General features: G+C 43.8%; 1 protein-coding gene across 4 annotated transcripts in view; it reads left to right on the top strand.

Annotated features, from left to right (window-relative positions):
* Arnt2 (aryl hydrocarbon receptor nuclear translocator 2) overlaps window positions 1-27,028 on the top strand; it is a 153,340-nt gene that overhangs the window by 92,153 nt on the left and 34,159 nt on the right. For 3 of the 4 annotated variants that reach the window (XM_055623203.1, XM_055623201.1, XM_055623202.1), the window contains 3 exons: window positions 19,964-20,040; window positions 21,064-21,198; window positions 23,135-23,209. In XM_055623203.1, the coding sequence (XP_055479178.1) occupies window positions 19,964-20,040; window positions 21,064-21,198; window positions 23,135-23,209 (287 nt within the window). The remainder of the gene's footprint in view (window positions 1-19,963; window positions 20,041-21,063; window positions 21,199-23,134; window positions 23,210-27,028) is intronic. The other variant, XM_055623204.1, reaches the window with a different exon arrangement.

Genomic DNA, 27,028 nt, shown 5'->3' with positions numbered 1-27,028 from the left:
GTGTGTGTGTGTGTGTGTGTGTGTGTGTGTGTGTGTGTGTGTGTGTGGCTAGAATGTCATTTCTGTTACTAGAGAAAGCACAGCTATTTAAAATACATTTCTAAAAAGCTGATTATTTAAGGATGAGTGGAGCCTTTGCGCCATCAACCTCTGTAATGTAGTGTGCAGATTTGAAGTGACAGTTGCAGCTGTATCCCCGTAGATATGCACATCAAAATCACGGTGAGATAACAGATAACAAGCGTTGGCAAGGAAAGGAGAATTGAAACCATCATATCTTGCTGGAGGGAATGTAAAATACCATAGCCACTTGGAAAAACAATCTCAAAATGCTAAGCATGCCGTTACTGTATGACTTCACAGCTTGACTCCTAGATATCAACCCAAAAGAATTGAAGATCTAAGTCTACAAAGAAATTTAAATATAAATTTATATTCTTATATATATAATGGACTAAAAGTTAAAACAACCTAAAATATACTAAGTGATGAATAGATGAATAAAATGTCATGTATCCATACAGAGGATATTTCTGTGAAGCATAGTAATGCCACAAAGGAAAGAACGCAAAGCCTGTGGCTGTAATTCAGTTAAAGAATATACATCAATAGCCAGGCTATTGCTTGGAAGAAATAAAAAATAATTTATAGTATGCTGGCCTTTGACAGGCAAATCATAATAAGGATCTGTAAGATGAGGTGACTTGAGCTTCTTATTGTGGCTTTGCTTCTGATGGGCAGTGAGCTGTGGATTATGCTCAGTATGAACTGTATTTTCCTTTTGGAGGGGGCTATCCAAGAGCCCTCCCTGGCCAATGCAGGGATCTACGGTGATCCTTCCTTCACTGAGTGTCCAGCACTACCTGCTTCATAGCCCAAACACTTGTTGGGCCACTTATTGCCCAACAGGTCGCACCTCTGGTCTAGCATGTTGATTTTCACCCACACCATAGGTGGTCTGGAAGTAAAATAGTTTCTTGACACGGTTTAAGGTGTTTGAAGAAAAAAGGTTCTAAGTCCACAAATACCACTAGCACCTTACTGTGGTTCTGAAATAGTGTTTACCATGACCAACGTAATTAGAACAATCACAGCAGTGCTATGGAATTGCCAGATTCTGAGCACCTGCAATTCAAAACTCAGCAATCTAGACACTCCACACTGACTTCCTGTGTATGTACACCCATATATTCACTTATATACATAGATAGGCATGGCACAGCCTGTCAGCGCAATATATGTATACATGCCCTTAAAGGCTTCTGTTGTTGTTGGAGGTAAAATCTTTTTTTTTTTTTTTTTTTTTGTATTTTATTTTGTTTTGTTTTGTCTTGTTTTTGCTTTTTTTTTTTTCTACTTACAACATTGTCTTGGTCTTTATTGGGTTGCTATCACAAAATATTACAGACTGGGTTATTGACAATGAAAAGAAATTTTCTTCTCACAGTTAGTTATAAGGATGAGGACTTCAGGGTTAAGGGGCTGTGTTAGACAAGGTCTTCTTGCTATGTGTCATTTTGTGCCAGAGAATGTCATCTGGGGAGAGAACTGACGCCTGTGAGTTTAGGACTCTTATTTTATCTTATTTTCCTTCTTTATTTTAGTTTACTATATTTTTGAGGCAGGGTCTCACTGTACATGTGGCTGATCTGGAACTCATGATGTAGACCAGGCTGGCCTCAAACTCACAGAGATCCACCTTCGTCTGCCTCCCAAGTGTTGGGATTAAAGGAGTGTGCCACCACACATAGCTCCTTTCTTTTAAGAAGCTACTAACATCATCATTATGTCACCATAGGATCTGATTTAATCCTCATTCCCCCCAAAATGTCCCATCAAAATACCATCAACATATGAATTTGGGGTTTCAAGTTTCTAACTCACAAACTTTTGGCAACATTTTCCTTCCTTCCTTCCTTCCTTCCTTCCTTCCTTCCTTCCTTCCTTCCTTCCTTCCTTCCTTCTTTCCTTCCTCCCTCCCTCCCTCCCTCCCTCCTTCCTTCCTTCCTTCCTTTCTTCCTTCCTTTCTCATTAATGTGTATGGTTGGTTTTGCCTACATGTATGTCTGTAGGCACGTATGCCTGTAGAGGTCAGATACCCTGGGACTGGAGTTACAGATGGTATGAGCCACCATGTTGGGAATCCAGCATAGGTTCTTTGGATGAACAGCCAATGCTCTCAATCACCGAACCATCTCTCCAGCCCACAAGAGACATCTTTAAACCACAGGAAGTGTGATTTACAAAACTATTGGTGTGTTGTTTGACAAAGGCCTGAGCCAGACTCAAGGACAGAGATTCAGAATGTATCTAGCCCTCAACTTGGCTCACTCATAGTCTGATAGTGCTGCAGAACCAGTCAGAACCACAGAAAACAAATAGACCCCAGCAGCAGTGTCTCCGTTATCCAGTGTGTATCATGGCCTGTGTGTGGCCATTGTTGAGCAAGGATCTTAGGGCTACAGACCCCAGGCCCATCCTTCTAGAAGTGCTCAGATAAATATTACATATATCCAGGTGATTATAGGCAAGTGTTAGTGGGCAGTCATCCTTGGGGATAGGAGGGACTCTAAGCCAGCTGAGATTAGGAGAGTTGTCCTCAAGAATGCCCACACCTGGGCTGCATCAGTACTCCACAACCTTCTTGGAATCTATGCCAAGAGGGTACCTTGGTTCTTACTGTATCTTTCTTCAATTAAGTTAGTTAATCATGCTTACTATACCAGGTAAATTCTTCTGCTGATGGACTCAATATTATGCCTTTCTGCCCATTTCCTGGGGCTCCAGGCCCATGATCTCACATAAGTGTGATAAAATTCCCATTAGTGTGGTAAAACTCACCAGGCCCTGTGGACGGGGAAAAAAAGATGTGGAGATGTGGTCCAAGATGCAGGCATTGGCTGCATCCCTGGAACTGCATGTGTTTCAAGACTGTTGGTATTAGATTGTTTGGGGTAGTAGGACTTATTCATCATCTTAAATACTGGTCCTTGAAACTGCCACATAAGGAATGGTTGAAGGGGCCAGGGTGTTTCACTTAGAGAAAATGAGACATGATTTCTGTCTTCAAGTATTTGAGGGGGTGTCATGTGAAGGAAGGACTGGTCTCAGGATAATTCCAGAAGGCACAACTCGGAGCAAAAGAGGAAAGTTACAGAAGAGAAAGTGAGTCAAAGCCATGAAAAGGCACTAAAAATGCAAGATGGACTCATTAAGCCATGGGGACAAAAACAGTTTTTATGGTTAACCAGAACTGTACAAATTTGATATTATTTTCTCTTACATTCTAATGGTCCAAAGAGAGAAAAAGCAAATGATACACAGTGTTAGTAAAGAAAAGACACTTTTACACTTCTGTTAGGAATGTAAATTAGTACAAAGCTTGAGTAGAATAACTGAGCAGTATATATCAAACATTTGACAATGTATGACTTATGATACAACCCTCAGATTTGTGGAAATTTATTCTAACAGATTGACTAGAGATGTCCGTATATTATGTTCTTAAGCACTATTTTTTTTTGTGTTTTTTTTTTTTTCTTAAGCACTATTAACAATTGTGAAAGCTCCAAATGAATCTAAATGCCATTGGCAGAAAAATGGCTAAAATTCTGTGGAATCTACACAGCAGCTCATTGGACAGACACTAATGAGCATATGTGCTACTCGAGGATGTTTGAGAACAAAATAAAGTGTAAAGAACTGTTTTTAAATGTTTCAAGACATACACATTTTAGTCTTTACATTATAAATAAATAAAGCATATGTATATGTTAAAACTGGAATATTAATCATTTACTTCTGTCTAAGATTGTTGGAGCATATTTCTTTTCTGCTCATGCCTGCATTTTCGCAAAGTTTTAACTAATTTTAAAAATAAGAGAAAATGATGTTTTGAGAGATCAATCTGAATTTTCAAAAGAGGTGTCCTAAATTGTCAGATTGCGTGATTTACAGTGAACTTGGAAGTATGTCACTGTCTGCCTTTTTGGTCTGCTCTTGGTGTTTCTGTGAGGACAGAGGTTCTAGAGAAGAAGGCCATCTTCCTGTATCATGACTCATGCATGCCTACAGGGACTTAGCTGCCCCTGATGCCTTGTTCTGTGGCTACCAGTACCATTTCTTGATTAATAGCTGCATTCTTGGCATATATATAATACTAATTCTGGCTTACCATTGGTGTCCTGCAAGACCCAAGGGCATATGTTTTGTTCATCTTCTCACACCCATATATCTTTCATACTTAGCAAACATTGTATTTATGAAGACTGGATGGGTGCATGCATGTATGGATGGGAGGATACATGGATGGGTGAGTGTGTGGATGGTGTGTGAAAGAAAGGCTCTTGCTCAAAAGAAAAATGGTGACTTTAGAGGGATACATATCTGAAGGAATTTCTTGCTAGAGTTTCTAAGTTTATAGAATTAAGTTTTGTGGAACTCTTGGGATGGTTAGGGACAGTCGTGTGGCTTGGATGAGTGGCTAAAATGGAGTCATGACTCTCTTACCCCTTCCTAAGGTTTTGGAGTTAGTGTACTGGAGCAGCAAACAGCTCACTGTAAGGACTATCAAAAACCTTATGAAGTTACAATTCTGGCCCTGCTTGCTCACATGCTCAAGCTCTGCAGTCATAAACAATGACGAAGTTACAACAGTAAAGATTTATGGCAGCTAACTAAAGTCACTATAAATATAAAAAACCCAACACCCCGAAAAAGGTAGTAGCCAGGATGGACTTTGTAATGCAAACTGGAGCTCTGTGGTCTTTTTCCTTGCCTGCAACTTATAACATGGTTTTAACATTATAAATGAAAAAAAGCATATGTATACTTTAGGCCTTAGGCCTCAGTAGGTTAGCTGTACATCCATGAATCTTCCTTTTCCCTGCCTCTCCAGAAGCCATTTCTGTAGTACAGTAGCCTTTCTAATTAGCCTGACAACATTTTACACTGTTAATAGTTCTTTATCTGTTGTGGGTATGATAGGCATTGAGCTCCCTCGTTCCATCGTTTAGTTGTTTAGTTTGTCAGAAACCACTCATGGCAGAGTGCATTTTATACATTGGGGGTGTTTTCAGAGGCTGAAGGACACTAAATTTTCAGAAGTGTGACTTATTTCCGCCCACTGTCACCACCCAGCCCCTGGCCTTTCATAGAGGGCTTATTTTTGAGTAGATGTTATTTCTAAAGTGGAGAGGCATGGCTTACCACCTATCATCCCATGTAGAATGCCTTATTGCCTGGACAAATGTCTGCACAAGAGAGCCAAGGTCTGACCCAGGCTAGGTGACACCGGGCCTGGTGACTTACCCCGGAGACAATCCAGACCTGGAAAGAGCTTGTGTTGGCACTAGGCATTTCCTCACTAGTGGTGAGGTGGGTGTCTTTTTTCTCACTTTGTTGCTGACTTTCAGTAAGCCGTGGCCACAGCATGCCACAGGCTTGAGGTTATTTGGCAGTTCTGGCCAGAAGCCTCTGGGGTCAGGCCAGTGCTTGTACTTCACCCGACTTCAGCTCGGCTCTGCCATGAGCTCATCTCCGACAGCTCTGGGCTTCTGGCAGTTTGCTTATTGAAGGCGAAAGTCTCCAAAAATTGCTTGTTGGTATTGAGACCAACTCAATCACAGGCCATAGCTATACCCCTGTGCTCCCCATCCACCCTGCCCTGTCCATATGTGATATGCTTGGGATCTCTCCAGACATCAAAGCCACTACGCTAGCTTCTCAGATGGAGAATGACTGTCACAGTCTTCTGGTTTTTCATTCTCAAACAGGATGAACTGGCTCTTCTTTTTTTTTTTTTAATTCTTTATTAATTACACTTTATTCACTTTGTATCCCTCCCTCCTCCCGTCCCAACCCCTCCCTTCCTCCACCCTCTGCATGCATGCCCCTCCCCAAGTCCACTGATAGGGGAGGTCTTCTTTTCCTTCCTTCTGATCCTAGTCAATTAGGTCTCATCAGGAGTAGCTGCATTGTCTTCTGTGACCTGGTAATGCTGCTTCCGCCTCAGGGGGAAGTAATTAAAGAGCAGGCCAATCAGTTCATGTCAGAGACAGTCACTGTTCCTATTACAATGGAACCCACTTGGATACTGAGCTGCCATGGGCTACATCTGTGCAGGAGTCTTAGGTTATCTCCATGCATGGTCCTTGGTTGGAGTACCAGTCTCAGGAAAGACCCCTGTGCTCAGATTTTTTGGTTCTGTTGCTCTCCTTGTGGAGCTCCTGTCCTCTCCAGATCTTACTGTTTCCCACTTCTTTCCTAAGATTCCCTGCACTCTGCCCAAATGTTGCCTATAAGTCTCAGCATCTGCATTGATAGTCTGCAGGGCAAAGCCTTTCAGAGGTCCTCTGTGTCAGGCTCCTGATTTGTTCCCTCTTTTCTCCTTCTTCTGATGTCCATCCTCTTTGTCTTTCAGGATAGGAATTGAGCATTTTAGCAAGAGTCCTCCCTCTTGATTAGTTTCTTTAGGTGTACAGATTTTAGTAGGTTTATCCTATATTATATGTCTATATGAGTGAGTATATACCATGTGAATCTTTCTGCTTCTGGGATAGCTCACTCAGGATGATCTTTTCCAGATCCCACTATTTACCTGCAAATTTCATGATTTCCTTGATTTTTATTGCTGAGTAATATTCCATTGTGTAGATATACCACAATTTGTGCATCCATTCCTCCACTGAGGGGCATCTGGCTATTACAAATAGCCAGCTTCTGGCTATTACAAATAAAACTGCTACAAACATGGTTGAGCAAATGTCCTTATTGTATACTTGAGTCTCTTTTGGGTATATGCCTAGGAGTGCTATAGCTGGGTCTTGAGGAAGTGTTACTCCTAGTTTTCTGAGGAAGTGCCAGATTGCTTTCCAGAGTAGTTGTAAAAGTTTACATTCCCATCAGCAGTGGAGGAGGGTTCCCCTTTCTCTACAACCTCTCCAGCATGTGTTGTCACTTGAGTTTTTGATCTTAGCCATTCTGATGGGTGTAAGGTGAAATCTTAGTGTCATTTTGATTTGTATTTCCCTGATGGCTAATGGGGTTGAGCATTTCTTTAAGTGTTTATCTACCATTCGATATTCCTCTATTGAGAATTCTCTGTTTAGCTCTGTACTCAATTTTTTAATTGGATTACTTGATTTTTTGCTGTTTAACTTCTTGAGTTCCTTATATATACTGGATATTAGATAGCAACTTCAACAAATGGTGCTGGTCTAACTGGATGTCTACATGTAGAAAACTGCAAATAGATCCATACTTATCACCCTGCACAAAACTAAAGTCCCAGTGAATCAAAGACCTCAATATAAAACCTGTTTAGAAGGAAAAGTGGGGAAGAGCCTTGAACTCATTGGCACAGGAGACAACTTCCTGAACAGAACACCAACAGCACAGGCTCTAAGAGCAACAATCAATAAATGGGACCTCATGAAACTGAAAAGCTTCTGTAAAGCAAAGGACACTGTTGTCAAAACAAAACGACAGCCTACAGATTGGGAAAGGATCTTCACCAACCCTATATCTGACAGAGGACTAATATCCAGTATATATAAAGAACTCAAGAAGTTAAACAGCAAAAAAAATCAAGTAATCCAATTTAAAAAATGGAGTACAGAGCTAAATAGAGAATTCTCAATAGAGGAATATCTAATGGCAGAGAAACACTTAAAGAAATGCTCAACCCCATTAGCCATCAGGGAAATGCAAATCAAAACGACCCTAAGATTTCACCTTACACCCATCAGAATGGCTAAGATCAAAAACTCAAGAGACAACATATGCTGGAGAGGTTGTGGAGAAAGGGGAACCCTCCTCCACTGCTGGTGGGAATGTAAACTTGTGCAACCACTCTGAGAGAGAACTGGCTCTTCTTGTTCCTTTTATAAATGTTTTCTGAGCTCCTAGTGTAGACCATGTTTTTTGTGGGGTCCTGGGGATCTTGAGGTGAGACTGACAGGGCCTGCTCACAGTGCTGTGGAGGGGACAGACTGACCTCCAAGTCAATGCAAAGCTGCAGGTCCTAAGCAAGACACAAACTCAACTGCTGGAATGTGTCAAGGCAAAGCTTGTCCATCCTGCATGCCAGGCTGGCTGGTGGAGAAAGAGAGTAGCATTGAGCTGAAGCAGAAGGATAAAGGAGAAGAACTTTGCTGGATTACAAACGTGTTACAAGCAAGGGAAATAACGTAAGCAGTGGGGCTCTGAACAGCAGCACCTTCCTTGGGAAGACTTTGGAGAGCTCAGCCCAGTGAAAAGCCCTTGACCTGCTCTTTGCATTTAATTTTCCCGAGAACCCTGATGTGGTACAAACACTGTTATTTCCTGCTTTCTAGACACCTAAAGACAGCATTGTGAAGCAGCTAGCCAAGCACACATGCTGGTAAAGGAGTAAGGTTGGGCTGTACAGTCAGTCATCTTGGTGCATTCACTATTGCACATTTGCCATGAGGAAAAGGGATACTGAGGCTGGGACTGGAGGTGAGGCACAGGGGATAGCATCAGATCGTGGGTCCTGCCTTAGTTAGGGTTTCTATTGCTGTGAAGAGACACCATAACCACAACAACTCTTATAAAGGAAAACATTTAATTGGGGCTTGCTGAAAGTTCAGGGGTTTAGTCCTTTATCACCATGGCGGGAAGCATGGCGGTGTGCAGGCAGACATGGTGCTGGAGGAGGAGCTGAGAGTTCTACATCTTGATCCGCAGGTAGTAGAAAGAGACAGTCACACTAGGCCTGGCTTGAGCATCTGAGACCTCAAAGCCCACCCCCAGAAACACACTTACCCCAACAAGACCATACCTCCTAATTGTGACAGTTCCTATGGGCCTGTGGCGGCCATTTTTATTCAAACTGCCACAGGGCTAGAATGCTAATCCTGAAAGCTTGGATCATTCTATGGGTTTTGTGTACAGAGTTTTGAAGATTATTTTGTGAACTAGATGGAACTTGCTCGAAGGACCGGTGTAGACTGTCTCACTTGGGAGAAAACGAAGGACAGTGGCTGTGCTGGTATAGAGATGTGAGGTAGCAGGTTACGGTGGCAGGGGTGGCAGTGGGCGAGGGCCACGTGAGGCAGGTGGGAAAGTTGCAGCTCACACCCAGGAAGTCTGGTTGCAGGGTCATTATTAAACTTGACAGGCTTCTTTTACTCCTCAAATAGTGAACAGATCACTATGGGCTTTTGACTGGAATTGGTGCTTCAGCTATTCGGTCATTGTTATGTTATGCCATCTATTTATATAAGTTATTTATCTGTCTGTCATCTGTCGTCTATCAAATCTATCTCTTAAATCTATCATCTATCAGAACTGCTCTCTATTGAGTCCCCTCACGCATGTGCATGTTGAGGACATTTATTGAATTCAGTGGATTATTTTTAAAAAGGAAGAGGCCAGGCCTGGTGGATCTCTGTGAGTTTCAGACCAGCCAGAGCTACACAGTGAGGTCCTGTCTTAAAAAGAAAAAAATTAATTTAATATAATAAGAAAGATAAAAGAAGATATGAAATTGAGCAGGGCAGATGACAGGAGAGTCCAAGAGGAGTTGGGGTAAACATACTCAAAATACTTTGGATACATGTATGAAATTCTCAAAGAATAAATTAAAATACATTTTCAAAATTGTCATCTATCACCTGTCATTTGTCTGTCACCAACCGATCAAATCTATCAGCTATTATATCTCTCATCTGTTTGTTTCTCAGACCTATTAGCATCCATCAAACCGTCATCTACCTTCTATCATCTCTCTCTGTCACTTGTATATTACCCGCAGTAGCAGTCCCCATTGGTTTTGTTGCTCACCTTGTCTTTCTCTGCACCATCACTCTGCCATTATTTAACCCATCCCACCATACCAACATGAGTCTCCAAGTAATTTACATCTAGAAGGGTGAGCAGGCCCCACACTCCTGGATCCTTCCAGTTTGAGAATTTTTCCAACTGCCCTGTGCAGTTGCAAAGAGAGTTCTTGAGGTAAAGGGTTTTCAGGTGGACATTTCTTCCGCATCTTTAGCAGTTAGTCAGTTCCTACCCTCTGTTGTACAGATGTCTCAGCCTGCCCTGCCTTTTGTTTCAGAATCTCCCCCTTTCCTGCTATGCCATGGGTAGACTGTTTCCTGAAGTCCTTGAACTTAAAGTTTTGTTCAGATACTCTAGGGAGGTTGCGTTCACTCATTCCAATGACCAGGCTGCTTCTCACCTGCAACTGCAGGCTTGGTCTCTTCCTGTGGAGAAGTGTCCTTCAGGCTTCAGAGTTGCCCTGTGCCTCAGGTTCTCTTGTCCTGCCTCAAGCCCCACACCAATTTCCTGGGTCTACTTTGTCCCCACTTACAATTTTGTTCTTCATATTAATTTCTTGATCTGATCTTCTATTCATGGCTACCATTTCCCTTTTCGTTTTTTAATGTGACAAGTGCTTTTCATCTAAACTCAATCCTCACTGATAAAGTTAGTGTCTTTCTGTAAATATCACATCCTCAAGACTCCAAGATAGCTGATTTTAGATTTTCCTGTCTCTCTCATAAAGTAAGTGGAAATGTGTGCTCTGGTTCCTTACCTTGATGTCCCCTTTTTCACATTTCTAATTTCCATGTGACTCACGACAGACATGTTACTGTGTGATGGTCCACTCTGAGATCTGAGAATTGTTCTATCATCCATTGCATAGGTTCTAGAAAGACCTGAGTGGCCATGACAAGAACAGACGAGGAATGTTTGCTTTTGCTGCAGTCTTAGGAACACCTGAACAGTTTCACTTGACTCTTCCCAAGGCTGTAGCAGGAGTGCCAGGTTACAAGTCACAAATCGTCCCAGTGACAATCTTAGGTTTCCTAGGAGTCTCGGGCTCTTTGCCGAGACTTGCCTCTCTTCTGGGTTTACTTCCCGCCAAGCTTACTCCGAGCTTTTGACTGTTCTGGTACAAACCTTCCACTCATCCACAGACTGATACAGGGCTCTGTTGTATCATTCCTTACCACCATCTGGCGTGATCCATGCATCCTAAAACTGTGTCACCCTCGCTCACCTTCCCCGATTTCTGGCACTGAGAAATAGTTCTTTCTCTCAGTCCCTGGCACCTTTCATTGTTCTTTGGGAGAGACAAGTAGGTACAAAAGCACCAGTTACACCCATAAGCTTTACTTTGCAAAATTGAAAATCCACTTTTAGGATTAGTAGGCAAGATCCCTGAAATACAAGATACCCACAGGTCAACATCTTCTTCAAAATATCTGCCAAGATATTAGTTCCTAGACCGCAACAAAAGGATTCCACGCAATCCGCTGGGAAACGCCACGTTCTGCATTTCTCTCCTGGCAAATGGGACTCATTGATGCAGCATAGCACAGTCTCTGAGAAGCCCATGGTGATGAAAACTCTTTATCTTTATTGAGACTGTTTCCCAAATGTGTTTTTGCAAAAGTAAATTTTTCCTAAAGTTTACAAATGTTCCTCAGGGAAGGCTTTGGCAGTGTGCCGTGAGCAAGTGCCCTGAGCTGCTTGCAGCCAGAAGACAGTTGTTCCCCTTCTGCCTTTTGTTTGGTGAAGCGTAAAAATATGTCTTAATTCACATGAGGAGGTGAAGGCCAAGGATGGCCTCTTTCCAGAGAGACTGAAAAACAGCCCCGCTTTCCACGGGTCTGCTCTGGGTTCCTGTAATCCTTGGTGAGGAATGAAGAAGCCTCCTCGGGCAGTGCTGGCTTCCCTTCCCAACAGCGGTTTCCAGTTCCTTCTCATTTGCATTGCTTATATCCTCCAGACTGATTTCTAGCTGGCAGGAGAGGAGAGGCTACCCAAGGAGGGCGATGTAGTTTAATACGGGGTGAAATGAGCTTGTGAAGCCGATTAGAGAATCGCTAAAATCTGTTAGAATAGCTGCAGTTATCCTGTTCGTGTTTTAAAGAAACACTTCGAAATTCCTGCCAGGAAGCACTTTCTCCTGACTTCTCTCCACCCTCTCTGGCACCCAACAGTGGCCCTGTGGCCCTCCTCCAGGCACTGTTCCGTTCCCTGTGACAGTTAAGCACATGGCATTGGAATGAGCTGGGTCTGTTTTTCCCATCAAGCTGGTAAACTCCGGAGAGTTAAGAACAGGTTCTCCTTTTTCTACTGCAGAGCGTCAGGACACAACCCAAGAGCCTTGGGCCGCATCGCAAGCCAGCAACTCCTATCCTGAAGAAGCAGCGTGGTCTTAGGCCCTTCCGAACCAAGGTTGAGCCCTCCATGTAGGCAGAGATCAGCACAGGGAGAGCTGGCTCAGCTCCAGCATGACCCTACCTCCTCTGCCAGTTGACATAGCTGGCAGGGGACATAGCTGAAGTGGTCTTGGATGCATAAGAAAGCAGGCCGAATAAGCCACAGGGAGCAAACCAGTAAGCAGCATTCCTCCAGAGCCTGTCCTTCAGTTCCTTACTCTAGGTTTCTTCTCTTGGTTTCCCTTGATGATGGATTCTAGTCTGTAAGCCAAGTCAATCATTCTCTTCACAGGTTGCTTTTGCTCATGGTGTTTCTCACAACAGAAGCAAACTAGGAGACCGGGTGTCTTTGTTACGGTTTCTATTGCTGTGAAGAGACCTCTGTCCATGGCAGCTCTTACAAACAAAAACATTTAATTAGAGTCTGGCTGGCTTGCAGTTCAGCAGTTTAGTCCATTATGTTCATGGAGGGAAGCATGACAGAGTGCAAGCAGACATTGCTGCAGAGGTAGCTTAGAGTTCTATGTCTGACTCTTCAGGCAACAGAAAGAGAGAGCGACACTGGGCCTGGCTTGAGCATCTGAAACCTCAAAGTTCACCCCCAGTGACACACTTTCTCCAACAGGGCGAGACCTCCAATAATCCCACCCCCAGTCTATGGAGCCATTTTTATTCAAATCACCACACTGGGTATGTTGAGTCTCTGTACAATGCACAATGTTGATGCTTCATATATATTACTCCACCAAATGCTTACAGAAGCACCACAGAAGAAAGGTACTCATACCCGTGTCACATGATAAGTGTGACTGGTTGTTTCCTGAACTTCAGAGGGCCACAGGCTTTTCCATCAATGGCAATCTCAGAATTCTTGATTCAGGATGGCCTTGGCTACCCCAGAGCTAAAGCCCATTGTTAATGACCATTGAGCCATACACTAAAAAGAACATCTTCCTGTCAACTTTTTGGTTCCTTGAAGCTAGTTTTGGCCTTCAGTGGGTTCATCATTAGGCCCTCCGAGAGGCTGCCTATGACTCTAACATTCAAAGAGAATCTTTTCACCATTGTTCTTAATTTGGATATTTGTGCTTTCACAAAGGAAGAGTAACTCGCAATGAGCTAATGAGCTCTGGTAATTATCTCCGATGATATGGGTGCCAACTCTATGTGCCCAGACCATAGATCATTTTCCATAAGGTCTTTGTAAGTGACCAGAGGCTGCAGGAGGAGGCAGAAAGATACTGGCAGCAAGCTACCCTGCAGCAAAAAAGTCATTGCACCCTCCTCCCAGGAAGCTCTGGTCTCTCTATAACATCCTCCTCTTCACAGCCACCTTCCTCTGATGAGCAGGTCACCATCTCAGATCTTGAGAGGCTATCACAGCAGCAAGCACTAGCATTGTTCTCACAAATGGAACTGGAGGAGGGGGGCTGTGAAACTGTTAGGAGCTTTGGTATTAAAAATAAAAGCATTCAAGCCTAGTCAAAGCCAAGGTGCACATGGCTGTACAGTAGATGTCCAGAGCCAGGGCAAGAGGAGAGATCAGGAAGTGGATGGTGGGAAGTGTTTGAAAAGAAAAGAGACCGTTCATTGCACCTCAGTCATAAAAGAGTTGTTTTAAAACAGCCCCAGAGTAGGAGAGCTGGAAAGTAACTGTTGGGGCCGGTTGTCATGATAAAGGAGGTACGTACCATGGAACAGGAGATATCACAGAACCTGCAAGTCAGCTGGTAAGGTCAGGGCTTTTCAGTAAGAAAAGCACCATTCCCAGGGCTGAGCATAAGAAAGTGGTCTGGCCTCATTAGTTTAGGAGAGATGAGCAGGGCGGTGGAAGCCAATCCTACTAGACAAAGAAAGTACATGCATGGTGGTGAGAGGGGACAGTGGAACAGGATGTGGGGCCACTGTATGAGAGGAGGTGAGCAGACCTTGAGGTCCTGGGACTGTGAGTACCAGTGGACCAAGAACACCCAAAGAAAGCATGGCGATGGGAGTTCTGATGTCACCTTAGGCAGGTGGATGGCAGGTGGACACCGGTCTAGAAACAGGAGTGAAGGGAGAAGCTAGTGAAACCCATTGTACTTCTATGAGCATCCCATCAACAGTAGCAGAAACCCCTCAGCTTTCCTGGGAAAGGGCTACTGTGTTCCCCATGGAAACCACATTACTCACACTGGAATGATAATTCAAACTCAGAATTACATGGATGGGTATAAACTGGGAGGCTTCAGTTCTTCCTCACTGTGCTTTCTTGATGGAGAGGCAAGGTATAGAGCCATGCGCCCTCATTCTAGTTAACCTACTAGACTCACCACATCTATGTTAAGATAACCCTGTGTTTACAGATCCCTTTTCCTGGAAATGAAGTTTTGCTTTTCAAGTCCAAATCTAATTATCAGAATACTCAGTAGTAACCACCCAGTCAGCCCAGAGAAGGAACTTCTCTGCTTCCTGGCTTGGTGGCCAGGCATTTGAAGGGGAACACTGTGTCTCTGCTTAACATTTGGGTTAGGCCTCTGCTACCGCCAGGCACATTTGCTAATCGAAGGGCAGGGCCCTAAGTCTGGATATCACCATGCCCACTGGTGTTTCTGTGTTGCTGGAGAGCACAGGGCATTACAAGCAAACTTCTCCGGAGTGGGAGACCTACTTTTATAAGGACCAAAGCATCATGAGCTGGCCTTTTTAAAATCAAAATGTACATTCTTTCTGCCTCAGCCTTCCCAGTGTTGGCAGTATAGGCTATGCCACCCAACCACCTTATTTTGTGTCTTTTTAAAAAATTACGGAAACACGAAACATGTTCATTAATAAAATTTGGAAGATACAGGAGAAATGTATAAGATAAAAGTAAAATTCACTCATAAGCCCATTGTAAATTTGTTTAAAAGTTTAAACTAAACCTGTTCCTTTCCCTGAATGCCAAGTGCATATCTTCCTAGTGTTTTTCTCTTTTTAAAAGCTGCAGTTTCTGTGGCTTCCTTCTTCTACATGACTGCATGATGTTTCATGAGTCATTCATTCTCCAGATGGGAGCATGATGCTCATCTCCAGTTTGGGCCGGGGGGTGGAGTGGGGTGGGGGAGCTGCTAAGGTCTACACATTGCAGGGGACTCTCTGTGAGTGCTGGTGTTTCTGAAGGTTAGTCAGATGATAATTTAAATTGGCCAAGCTACCACCAAAGTATCCTGCAGGGGAGAGTAAAGTGCCCTTTCCCCACCTCCTAATAGCTCTAGAAATTTCCATCATTTTATAAGCAGTGCCAGTCTGATATTTGGCATAAACTTGGAAGAGATGTGATGTTTTCAATAAAATGTTCTTTTGTAGTGAAATTCCCTGTCCTTTTTGGACACACAAATATGTGGGTGTTTGCCTCCGAGTTGCTTGTTCATAGTGTGTACTCTTTTTTCTCTGGATGATTTGTGCCTTTCCTGTTTTCTTCTAGGAGACCTTGCTACAATTGTGCCCTGACCACTATGTGTGTTGCTAACATTGCTTTCTAACCTGACTTTGCCCTCGACTCTCGCTTACGCTGTATTCCAGCCCACAGAATATTTTGTCTGCTTAAGTGTAAAACTGCACCTATGCCTTTCTTCTTTAGACACACAGAGCTTGCAGTTTAGATGTCACCCCCTGGGCTTCTCCAAGGATAAAGAGTTTTAACAACCGGGGTGGGGGGGGGAGGGGAGTGCTAAGCTGTTGATTGTTTTTTTTGTTTTGGTTTGGTTTTCAGCTCTCTTTTTTTCTTCATAAGAATTCTCTGGCGGCTGATCTATCATTTCTCTTTGCATGTATTACTTTTTCTGGTGACCTTATCCAGTCATAAAGTATCATTTCATCTTGCATGGTCTATCAAGGTAAACCACAAAGCCCATCAGTACAATGTGTATAAAAGAGAGGCAAAGCAGTGTCAGTTGGCATAAGACTCTGAAGGTCTAGGCTCCAGTGAAGGCACATGGGATGTCTGCTGTACAGAGACGTGCTCTCCTTAGCTGAGACGGCTGGGTTGCCATTCCCAGTGGATACAGGCTGAGTCTCAGCGGAGGCCTCCCATCTACAGGGGCGCACAGAAGCTTCAGCTGCTGGCTTAGAAGACGAAGTGTATCTACACCAGACCCCTCACTGTATTGTAGTGTCCATCTTCCCCAACCAGGCTGTGTGCTCCAGGAGCCCTTTCTCCAGTCTCTGGTGATCTCCACATGTATGGAGCTCGATTCTGATGAACCCAAGAAGCTCTGCCCTATTCTGTCAGCAACTACCTTTTTCTCAGCCACTGGGTTTGCCTTGACCTGCTCAATTTGCACTTGGCCTTGTAACAGTTTTTACATCTATTTGTCCATCTTCTTTTGGGTTCTCCAAAGGGGCATTACTGTATCATTAACACACACACACCACTGGCACAGAACTCAGAACATGGTGGGTAATAATGCTTCAGGAGACATAGACTAAAACTCTCTCTTTCACACACACACACACACACACACACACACACACACACACACCAAACCAAACAAAAACAAAACAGTGCCAAACATGGAAATCCTTTGAGTTCTTGGTCAAGGAAATTCAGGAGAATCCCAAAATAATATAGGCTATTGCCCTTGTTTGCCTCCCAGGACATGAAGATAAGATCCTATTGCATAAGACACAGAGCTTGGAGGAACCAAGCTGGAACTGATCCAAAGCCTCCTCTGAAGAGTAATTCAAAGTCCCACAACCTATAATAATAAGAAGATATAACCAAGGGTGCAATTGTGGCACTTATGTTTTGAGAGTAACCAACAGCCACGTAATTGGACATAAGGCCCACTCAGTAGGAGGGCTTTTATTTTCTTCAATAGCCTGGTACTGTAAACCTAGTCAACTGCCTATGACTGATAAGGCCATGGACCCTAGAGGAGAACCCACTACTGCCATGTTCCTAAACCAGTATAATTCTCAACTTAATTCTAAATATCTATCTTTATATCTGCAGATAAATGTATCTCCCACCCCTCATCAAGGAAGGGTTTTTTGTTTGTCTTGTTTTTGCAGCAGACAGAGATAATCACAGACATCCACAAGTGGTCAAAATGCAGAAAACAATTGACTGTGGGGTGCTCATTTCCAATTGCTACATTTACAACAAACTCCAATACCTATTGGAACGTTGCAGAAAAGGGAGTGGAAAGATTGTAAGAATCAGGATGTCTGTTGTGCGATAGTGTCTTCTGTAACAGGGAATTGCACTCATGAAATCCTTTTTTCCCAATGAATACTTATTTATGAAGCCCACACAAGGTAAGGGTAGAGCTCAGAAATGCCTGTCCTAGCCATGGATGATACAACACTCATCCTCACTCCCATCTCCTCTGCTGGGAGCATCTTGGAATTAATAATTTTCTACAGTTACACAATATCCAAACAGGGTAGTGGTAAGCACGTTCCAAAGTTTGAGTCTTCTCAGAAAGTGGGAGAGAGTGCAGTGATAATCCCGTCAAGTAGAGACTGCTTTGTATTTCTTTCACACCCATGAAATGTTAACAATATGGTCGCCCAAACAAGATGAGCACAGTGACAACACCTGATGACATCCCACCATGAATGAGAGAATAATTTTAACAAGAGGATGAAATGCATGATTCAAACCTTCCCCTCTGCTTAGGCAAGGTGACTCAACATTGCAAAGACATCAGTTCTCCTGAAGGTAAATTATAAATTTAATCAAACCTACTAATAATACCATCAAACCATTTTATGAAGTTAGGTAAGTTGATACTAAGTTTTATGTGGAAGAACACAATTACGAGTAGCTTCTCCCCCCCCCCATCCCCGTAAAAACAAAACAAAAAACCCTACAGGGGAAGCCCCAGCAGATATTAGAACACACAGTAGTGTCTCTGGGATTCAAGTAGTGTGGCACTGGGGCTGGGATAGTTTAGTGACTAATAGAATAAAAGGGGAGGTCCATAATTAGACCCAATGGGGATTTATTCCAAGATGAAAGTAGATTCTCAGACCTCTGTACTTTAAACAGATATCAATGGGATAACTGAAGAGTCACATAGTTGAAGACAAACATGTATCTCATACCTTACACAAGAGTAATTGAGTGCCCGAGACAGCCAAATATAAAAGTTGGGGCCAGGAAAGCGCCACAGGAAAACAAAGAGGAGTCTTTTTTAATCTCCACATAAGAAATGGCTTTCAACTGCAGCTCAGGCTTATTGCTGTAAGCAGAGTTAGAAGACACAGGACCTTGTGGGAGAGCATGTTTACAATGTCCCCTGCAGACAACCCTTTAATAGTGAGACCTGGCATGATAGTGCATAGCTATCATCCTATCTCCTCGGAAGTAGAGACAAGAAGTTCAAGGTCATCCTCCAATGTATCCCAAGTTCAAGGCCAACACTGGGAGATGAGGTCATCAGAATCCCAGCAAAACAGTGGGAAAGAACATGAACAGACAATTCAGTAAAACTCAAAATGTAAAAGCAGTTCTAAACATAAAAAGTGGTGTTCAAACATAACTATAATTACTGAAATGCAAATTAAGACATCTATTCTCACCTGTCAAACTGACAAAAACTGACAGCACATTCTGTTTGCCAAGAACATAGAGAAACAGACTTTAAGACATCAGTGACTGGAATGCAAACTGGTACAACCCTTATGGAGGGAATTTAACAAAGCAGAAGTATATCTATATTTGACCCAGTAATCCCACTTCTGGAGAACTGCCATGCAACAGGTACAACTCCAGTGATAAAAAATACATTCGTGCTAGAATGCCCGTTGCTTCTAACTGCACACCTCCCCATTCACACCTGAGGAATGGTTTGCTACACATGGTGCATCTATACAACTAAGCGCTATGTAGTCCTGAAAAGAAACTGGGGAAGAGCTAGCTCAGTGAGCAAATCTGGAGGGTTTCTAAGAGTGGAACACGAGTGTCTGTACACATGTATGTTTCTGTATATACGGGCCCATGTTTGTGTACATGTATGTAAGTACATGTATGTGGAAGCCAGAGGGCCATTTCAGGTGTTGTTGTCTGGATGTCTGTTTGTTTGTTCTTGTTCTTGTCTGTCTGTCTGTCTGTCTGTCTGTCTGTCTGTTTGTTTGTTCTCAGTGGCCTGGGACTCACCAAATAATCTAAGCTGGCTAGTTGGCTAGCAAGCCCCAGTTGGTTGCTCATCTTTGCTGTGATGAGAAGTGTGCACCAGTTAAGACATGGCGGTGCATGACTTTAGTTTCAACACTTGGAAGCTGACAGCAAGAGCTCAGTAAACTTGAGGCCAGCCTGATAGACATAGCAAGTTCCAGGACAGACAGGGCTGCATAGGGAGACCTTGCCTTCAACAAGCAAACAAGCAAAAGATAACAGAAAACAATCAACAAGTTGTGCACCACCTCTGATGGTGGTATTTGATTCCTTGTCAACAGAAAAGTTGTTTGCATCATCAACAAGACCTGTCGAGGCTTCTTATTGGTGTTTCACCCCTGTTTCAGTGAAACTGCAGAGATGAATGACTTGCATCTTAGCTCCCTTCATTGCCTCTGTGTCATTCACAGATGCAGATGGTGATGTATCATGAAATCATCAGACGCTGTCAGGCAAAGGGGAACAGGAAACAGTGTGGGGCTGCTGAGTCTCTGGCTAGCTTCCCAGCTCTGAGTGGCAGCAATGGAGCTGTATTTTCAGTTGCATGAATGAAATGATGCATTCTTTCCCTACTTAGCAGTCACTTTGGGCATGTTGATGATGCTAGCATGTCTCATTTTAGGAATGACCATACCTGAAGAAGACGCTGATGTAGGACAAGGCAGTAAATATTGCCTTGTGGCAATCGGGCGGCTCCAGGTAAGCAAAAAGCCTGTCTTCTTCATCTTCAATGAGGGCTTGATACGACACAGAACAAGAGACTGGGTTTGGATGCCTCTTCGTTTGGAATTCCTGTGTACTCAATATTTGCTGGCTTATGTGTCTCACTCTGAAGAAAAAAGGGGGGGAGGTTACCATGAGGGATACAGCACAGAGACCTTTCTGTGCTGAGGGTTCACAGAGCTCTCTCCCACCTACACCAATTCCTCCAAAAGTCTCATCCTTACTAACCACCTTTAAAGTCTCCCAAGGGCCTTGTGAGGCAAAGTCCAAACTCATCATTCTATCCCCCTTTCCTTCCCTTCTTCCCACCTTACCACATCCTCCTACCAAACCACATTTTCCCTTGTCCTGAAGCCGCCACATGGTTCCTACTTCTGTGGGGATTTTCAAGCTGTTTCTTCTACCTTGTGTTTTTTAGTTGTCCTCATGCTTTCAAAATTCCTTCTGTGTACTTCCTACCTTCTTACCCCTTGAGACCTAACTAAATCCCCATAGTTAACACTGTAGCTTCCCACTGTGTTCTCTCATAACGGAGTTCTCAGCTCAACTTCATTCTCACACTGTTAGCTGAGGGTATGTTTGCACCTGACTAGGTCCTCTGGGGCAGGGACCCTGTCTTGTTAAAATTTAATTTACTTGAAGCGGGAGAGATGGCTCAGTGTTAAGAGAATTCAAGTCTCTACACCAATTACATGTAGAGGGGAAGATGAGAGAAGGAGAAGGTAAGAGCATTTCCTGAGCATCAACCATTTAGCAGCAAAGTGGGCAGTATCTCTTTTGTCATCACAAGTGTCCACTGGCATTATAACTTGTTGTAATTATTCATTATTCCCACTGACTAATAAGGAGGCAAATACTCAGAAATGTGAAGAAAGTGGCCAAGCTTTAATTTAAACCCTCACACTCATCCTTCTGGTGACACAGAAGGATGTGTGAACTGCAAGCTCTGTGGGTTCTTGTCATATCCTCATCTGCATTTTTATCAACCCTCCATTCCAGGTGACTAGCTCTCCTGTGTGCATGGACATGAGTGGCATGTCAGTGCCCACAGAGTTCCTGTCACGTCATAACTCTGATGGGATCATCACCTTTGTGGACCCAAGATGCATCAGTGTGATTGGCTACCAGCCCCAGGTCAGTGGAGAACTGGCAAAAGATTTAACTTCACTCAAAATGTATTTATCTTACTTGTTCAAGGCTCAGCACAATGACATCATGGAGAAGTGACATGAGGCCAGATTTCCCTGTTCAGCAAGGCTGACACTCTTCATAAGCCAAACTGTTTGTTGTAAGACAACACCACTTTAAGTGCACTCATTGTCTTTTGTCCTAGCCTTTCTGTTGTTCTAGTTGAGCTTTCATAAAGGATGGGGAGTTAAGATCAGTTTATTTTAACTGCAGAGCTTGTCTGTGCTGGACATCTGTCAAGATACCTGAGGGATGTTACCTTGTCTTTGGGGAAATCTTTTTTTGCTTGGGGCATGTTTTCAGGTCTTTGCTCCAGATCATTTCTGAGAAATCAGTGGCATGAGAAACAAAGTCATGAGCTACCCAGATGAAGCCAAGGAACCACAACCATGTGTAGTACAAAACCATGAGCCCTGCCCTAAGCCCCAGGACTTCCACCCAGAGGAGACACTTAGGGGACAGTGTGGGGAGTATGGAGATGTTAGCAAATGAGTACTGATTTCCTGATCATGTTTTGGTTTTGTAGTATGATGAGACACTTAATATATTAATGCTAAAAGACTTTATGGAGAAGTGTTACAGGATCTACAACTTATTGTCAAGAGATCATACACACACATGCACACGAACACACACAGAGTCTCCTGTCTCCATTTGTGTGTGGACATTTATAAAGAAAATGTTAGTAACATATTAACAATTGAATCAATGCTATACAGGGGTTTGTCATATATATACCTTGTCTATAAAGTTTTTAAAATTAAAAAAACATTAAAGGAAAAAAGATAAGGCTCTTTGTTCTAAGGAACAGACTTTGGAAGCTTTGAGATATACCTTGTCTATAGAGGGTTTTTTGTTGTTGTTTTTTATAAAAATCATTTTAAAAAAAAGAAAAATGAGGCTCTTTGTCCTAAGGAAAAATCTTTGGGAAGCTTTGGAATATGTTAACATGAATTATTTTAATTGCATGTATATCTTTATTTTATTTACTTAACTTTTTATCTGTGCTGGAATCAGCGCTGTGTGTAGATTTTACTACTACTAGGAGCAGTCCAAAGAAGAACTATCAGAGCTTTCTGTAATTCTGAAGCTAGATTCAAGCAAACGGTACCCTTTCAGATAGAATAAGGTGAGAATAGACTACCCCTGAGAGCGGTGGATTTCTGGACAGACCCTGCATCCTGCAGCAACTCCCCTGAGTATCTGGGGCGTTCCTTGGGCATAGGATCTGCCTTTGCTGCTGAGTCAGCTCACTTCAAGCATCATGTACTAATGCAGGTTCTCATTGCTGAGATAGCTTACATTTTGCTGTTTAAGACACTTCCCTGGAGCATGCTCAAAACTGCCCTTTGATGGTTTCTGTAGTCTACTCCTATTCACTGCGAAGCACGCACGTTTTAGATGAACGCTGGATCTTTTCAAATAACACGTAGACTACTGAAGGTCAATAATGAACAGGCTTGAGGCAAGTACAGTTATTACAGCTTCATTCAGCCACTGGTTTTCATACTTAAACAGTTTTAGTTTTCGTAGGCAGCGTGTCTGTCCTTGAGCTTTCTTTGGGTGTTTTTAAAAATATGTTGATTGCAGTTTGCCTCTCCAAGGCAAACAGAAATAAAGTTGTGTTGTAAAGCTGCTGATCTAGCGCCCAAGCAAAATTAGAAATAAGTGAGGACTAAGCCAGGGGAATTTAGAATGGATGCAAGGAAGCCGACTCCTCAGCAGACAGGAGGAGGAAGACCATTTTATGTTTAAGACTCTAGTGGGCAGGCAAGAGGAAGTGGGCTCACAGGGAGGGGATGCAAACAACACCTTTGTCTCCAGGGTAGGGGTAAAAGAGCGAGTGGACTTTGGGGTTATTTCAGCTGTCTGTGTCCTTTAGGACCTTCTGGGAAAGGATATTTTGGAATTCTGCCACCCTGAGGATCAGAGCCACCTACGGGAGAGCTTCCAGCAGGTATTGTCCATGGCTGCTGCTCCTGCTGCTGCTGAGTGAGGTGCCTAGGGGGTGGCTAGATTGATGAAGGCCTACTGTAAGCCACCAAGCTGGGGGTGCCCTGCTATGATGTCAGCCAGCCATTCTGGGCAGGATTTCAAGCATGAGGGTAAGATACATGAGGAAGTCACTGCTGTGTGGCAGGAGTGGAGATCAGGCTCTGAAGAGTCTCCCCAAGCACGAATGCTACAGAGGGTGACTTGGGAGAAGAGTTAGCTCCCAGGGGAGGGATCAGCTGACATGAGTTGTAAAGGGAGAATACAAAAGAAATGAGAGAACATACCAGAGGGAGGGACTGTGCCACACATGCCAAATGTGGCCTGCTAGGAGGATCCTCAGCAGCTCCTAGGGCTGACAAGGAGGAAGCAGCTGGCAATGGGACCGGCCAGGCCGGATCTGAGGCCTCCTGGGTCATGCTACAGGGCCTCAGTTCTTTCCCTGGTCACATAAGGTAAGTAGCAATTCCTTTGAGTACATAAGCAGAACAGTGCTTTATGAGCAACTTGGGAAGCCCAGGTACGCAAATAAGTGAAAACAAAGATAAGTCAGAAGACCTTTAAAATGAGTGATGGAGGACTGGAGAGATGACTCAGCCATTAAAGGCTAGGCTCACAATCAAAAATACAAAATGAGTGATGGGTCCCAGAGCTGTGCAGGACCTGTGGGAATTAGAACTGGGAAGCAACTTAAAGAGAGAATCATTCAGACAGGGATAGTGAGGAAGAGGCAGCCTGGCAGAATGGCCACCATAATAGTGGCACTCTATAGATCATTTCCACTTAATAAGCGCACACTCTGTGACAGGCACCCATAGCACAGGTCACAGGAGGAAGGCCTGATGGTTCCTAGAGTTGGAGGAGGGGACAGGAGTAGCTAACTGAAGCCAAGGACCAGAGTATCACACTCTGATGAGTTACAGCTAACTGAGAATGAGGCCTGTCAGCTCCTGAGCTAGCCTGGGAAGAGGAGAGAACTCATTCCACTAGACTCTGATAATACTCCAGGAAAAGGAGAAAATGAACATAAGAAAAGAGACCTGTGGGTAACCTTTCAAGAGAGAAATCTGGTGTCATCCACTGGAGTGTGAGCTTAATTTAGCAATTGCTTTGCAAGTATCTCAGGCCCAGCCAGTGGAAGGCTTCCCCATCTGCAGAGAGCTTGCCCTCTGGCTTCATACCTACATGGGCAACACTCTGAGGTCCCCTTCCTCCTTGTACTCAGTTCTGCTTTCCAGTTTCTTTCCCACTACTTGTTTCTCTTCCACTTCTTAGCCCCTATTTGGTTGGCTTCTTCACATTCTTCTGCCGCAATGATGGGAGGACATGACGTCAGCCATTTATTCTTCATAACCTCAAGCACCAAATGGCAAGAGCCCACTTGCCTTCTAACTTCATGCCTGCCTTCTTCCAGGCAGCTCTGCACCACTCCATCTGAGTGCCCAGGCACCTCCAGACCCAGTACACTGCCTCGTCTCTCAGTGGCTCAGGACAAAGTTTAGCCTTAGACCAGAGCCCATGACAGGCCCTCCTGGAACCTTCATGAGAATGATGTCTCCCTGCTTTCTCCTTTACCACATGTCATTTCCTTTGTCCGCCTCCCCTTTTTGGGTCTCTGCTAAAACCTGGCTTTACTGTGGGCAGACACCCATGTCTGTACTTGTGCACATCATCTCTGTAAGGGTAGATCTGAACCAAGCTGCCTATGTAGATCCGAACTCACAGCAGGTGGCTTCCATTTTACAGAAATTGTGAAATCAGAATGGTAAAATTTTACCAGGATGCTTTGTGCCACATTTGCTAAGCGTATGGAAGTGAGGATAACCCCATGTAGAACTGTTGGTCTCGTCTTTCAGAAGGTATGAATGTGAATCTCTCATGGTAATAGGCCTGTCATCCTGTTTCCAGTAACTATCCAGAACCTTCTTCTTGTGGTTTCCCATGGAATCCCCAGCCTTACCCCATGAATATTGTCACCATGTTTTTCCTAGTAGACAACGGGACTAAGAAAGTTTTGAGTGTCATCCACCATCACTGCCATCATGATGGAGCCTGTCTAAACAGAAAGGATGGGTGTGGAGTAGGAACCTACCAGAAGTTTCTCTCTGTCATTTGACCTCTTGGCAAACTGACTGAGAAATGGGTTCTGGGAATGGATACTTTCCTGGCCCCTGGGAAGGTACACCGACAGCACACCAAACTCAGAATGTGTGTGTGTTCTGTGGGCTTCCTGTCTGCGCAGCTCAGTGCTTTTGTTTAAAACAAGAGCTCAAGGGCTGACTCAGCTTTCTCAAGAACAAACCACTTCCCTTTATCAACATTAGTCCCCCTTCGTTGCTGGTGGCCGGTGCCCAAAGAACACAAACTCAGGCCAAGGCTGGGTGTGCCTTGGGATGTCTCTGTGGCTGTACAGTTGCTGCCCGTGTGTCCTGGGCCCGAGCCAGGGCTTCCCCCTTTGATGCCACAGCCTTGGTTTCCCTTTCACTAGGGATGAGGTAGCTGGTCTCAGTATAAGTTACTAAAGCTGGCTACTAGAGTGAGAGGAGATGCCCAATTCCTTTTTCTTTTCAAACCTGCCAGGATCTTGTGGCATATGTAGCTTACATAGTCAAATGTGGGAGGGAGCACAGGTGAGAGGTGGATAGAGCCTCTCTAGTCTTGCTGTTATGACCCAGGCCAGGATGGGTGGCAGGTGATGGTGATAATGATGGTTGGTGGCCATTAATAATGTTGATAGTGATGGTCATAGCAATAATAATGGTAATGATTATGATGATATTGATGGTCATGATAGTAACAGCTTTGACTGAGAATTATGAGTCCTCATGATGCTGATAATGGTACTGATAGTGAAGATGGTGGTGATGGTAATAATTGTGGTGATAATGGAGATAGTAGTGACTGTGAAAGTGTTGATGGTGGCGGTAATGGTGATGGTAATGATTTTGGTGCTAATGGTGATAAGAATAGCAATGATTGTGATGCCATGATGGTGATAACAATGATGGTGTGGTGAGTGGTGATAGTAATTAGTGTGGTGATGAAGATGATGACAATGATTGTGATGGTAGTAGCTGTGTTAGTGGTGAGGGTGATAATGGTGACAGTAGTTGTGGTATTTTGAATAATGGCCCCATGGGCTCATATAATTGAATGTTTGGTCGTTAGGGAGTAATGCTATTTAACAGGGATTAGGCGGTGTGGCCTTGTTGGAGTGGGTATGGCCTTCTTGGAGGAAGTATGTTACTGGGGATGGGCTTTGAGATTTCAAATGCTCAGGCCAGGCTCAGGGTCTTTCTCTATGCCTGCTGCCTGCCAATTGAAGATAGAACTCTCAGATACTCTACAGCACCAAATCTGCCTGCATGCCCCCTTGCTCCACGCCATGACGAAAATGAACTGAACCTCTGAACTGTAAGACGGCCCCAATTGAGTTTTCCTCTATAAGAGTAGCCATGATCAGAATGTCTCTTCACAGTGATAGAATGTTAAGACAGTGATGATGGGGATGATTCAGGTGATGGTAATGACTGGAATGGTGGTGATGGGAACAATGGTGATGACGCCTATGGCAGCTGTTTTCATGAAGAGCCAAGATAAGCTAGGTTTTATGGTCTTTGCAGCCTCCTGCGTTACTAGCCCCACATTTGAGTGAAGCGCAGTAGGTGCATCACTCTGGACTTACACCTGGATCATACTACCAGCCCTGCTTACCAGCACAATGAGAATTGATCCTCCATCACTTCTCTGCTTTCTTGCCTATACACCATTGTTATGCTGTGGT

The sequence above is a fragment of the Psammomys obesus genome, unplaced genomic scaffold (assembly GCF_907164565.1).
Source record: "Psammomys obesus unplaced genomic scaffold, mPsaObe1.curated_primary_1811, whole genome shotgun sequence".
Classification (NCBI taxonomy): Eukaryota; Metazoa; Chordata; class Mammalia; order Rodentia; family Muridae; genus Psammomys; species Psammomys obesus.
This window is presented reverse-complemented; position numbering and strand designations above follow the sequence as displayed.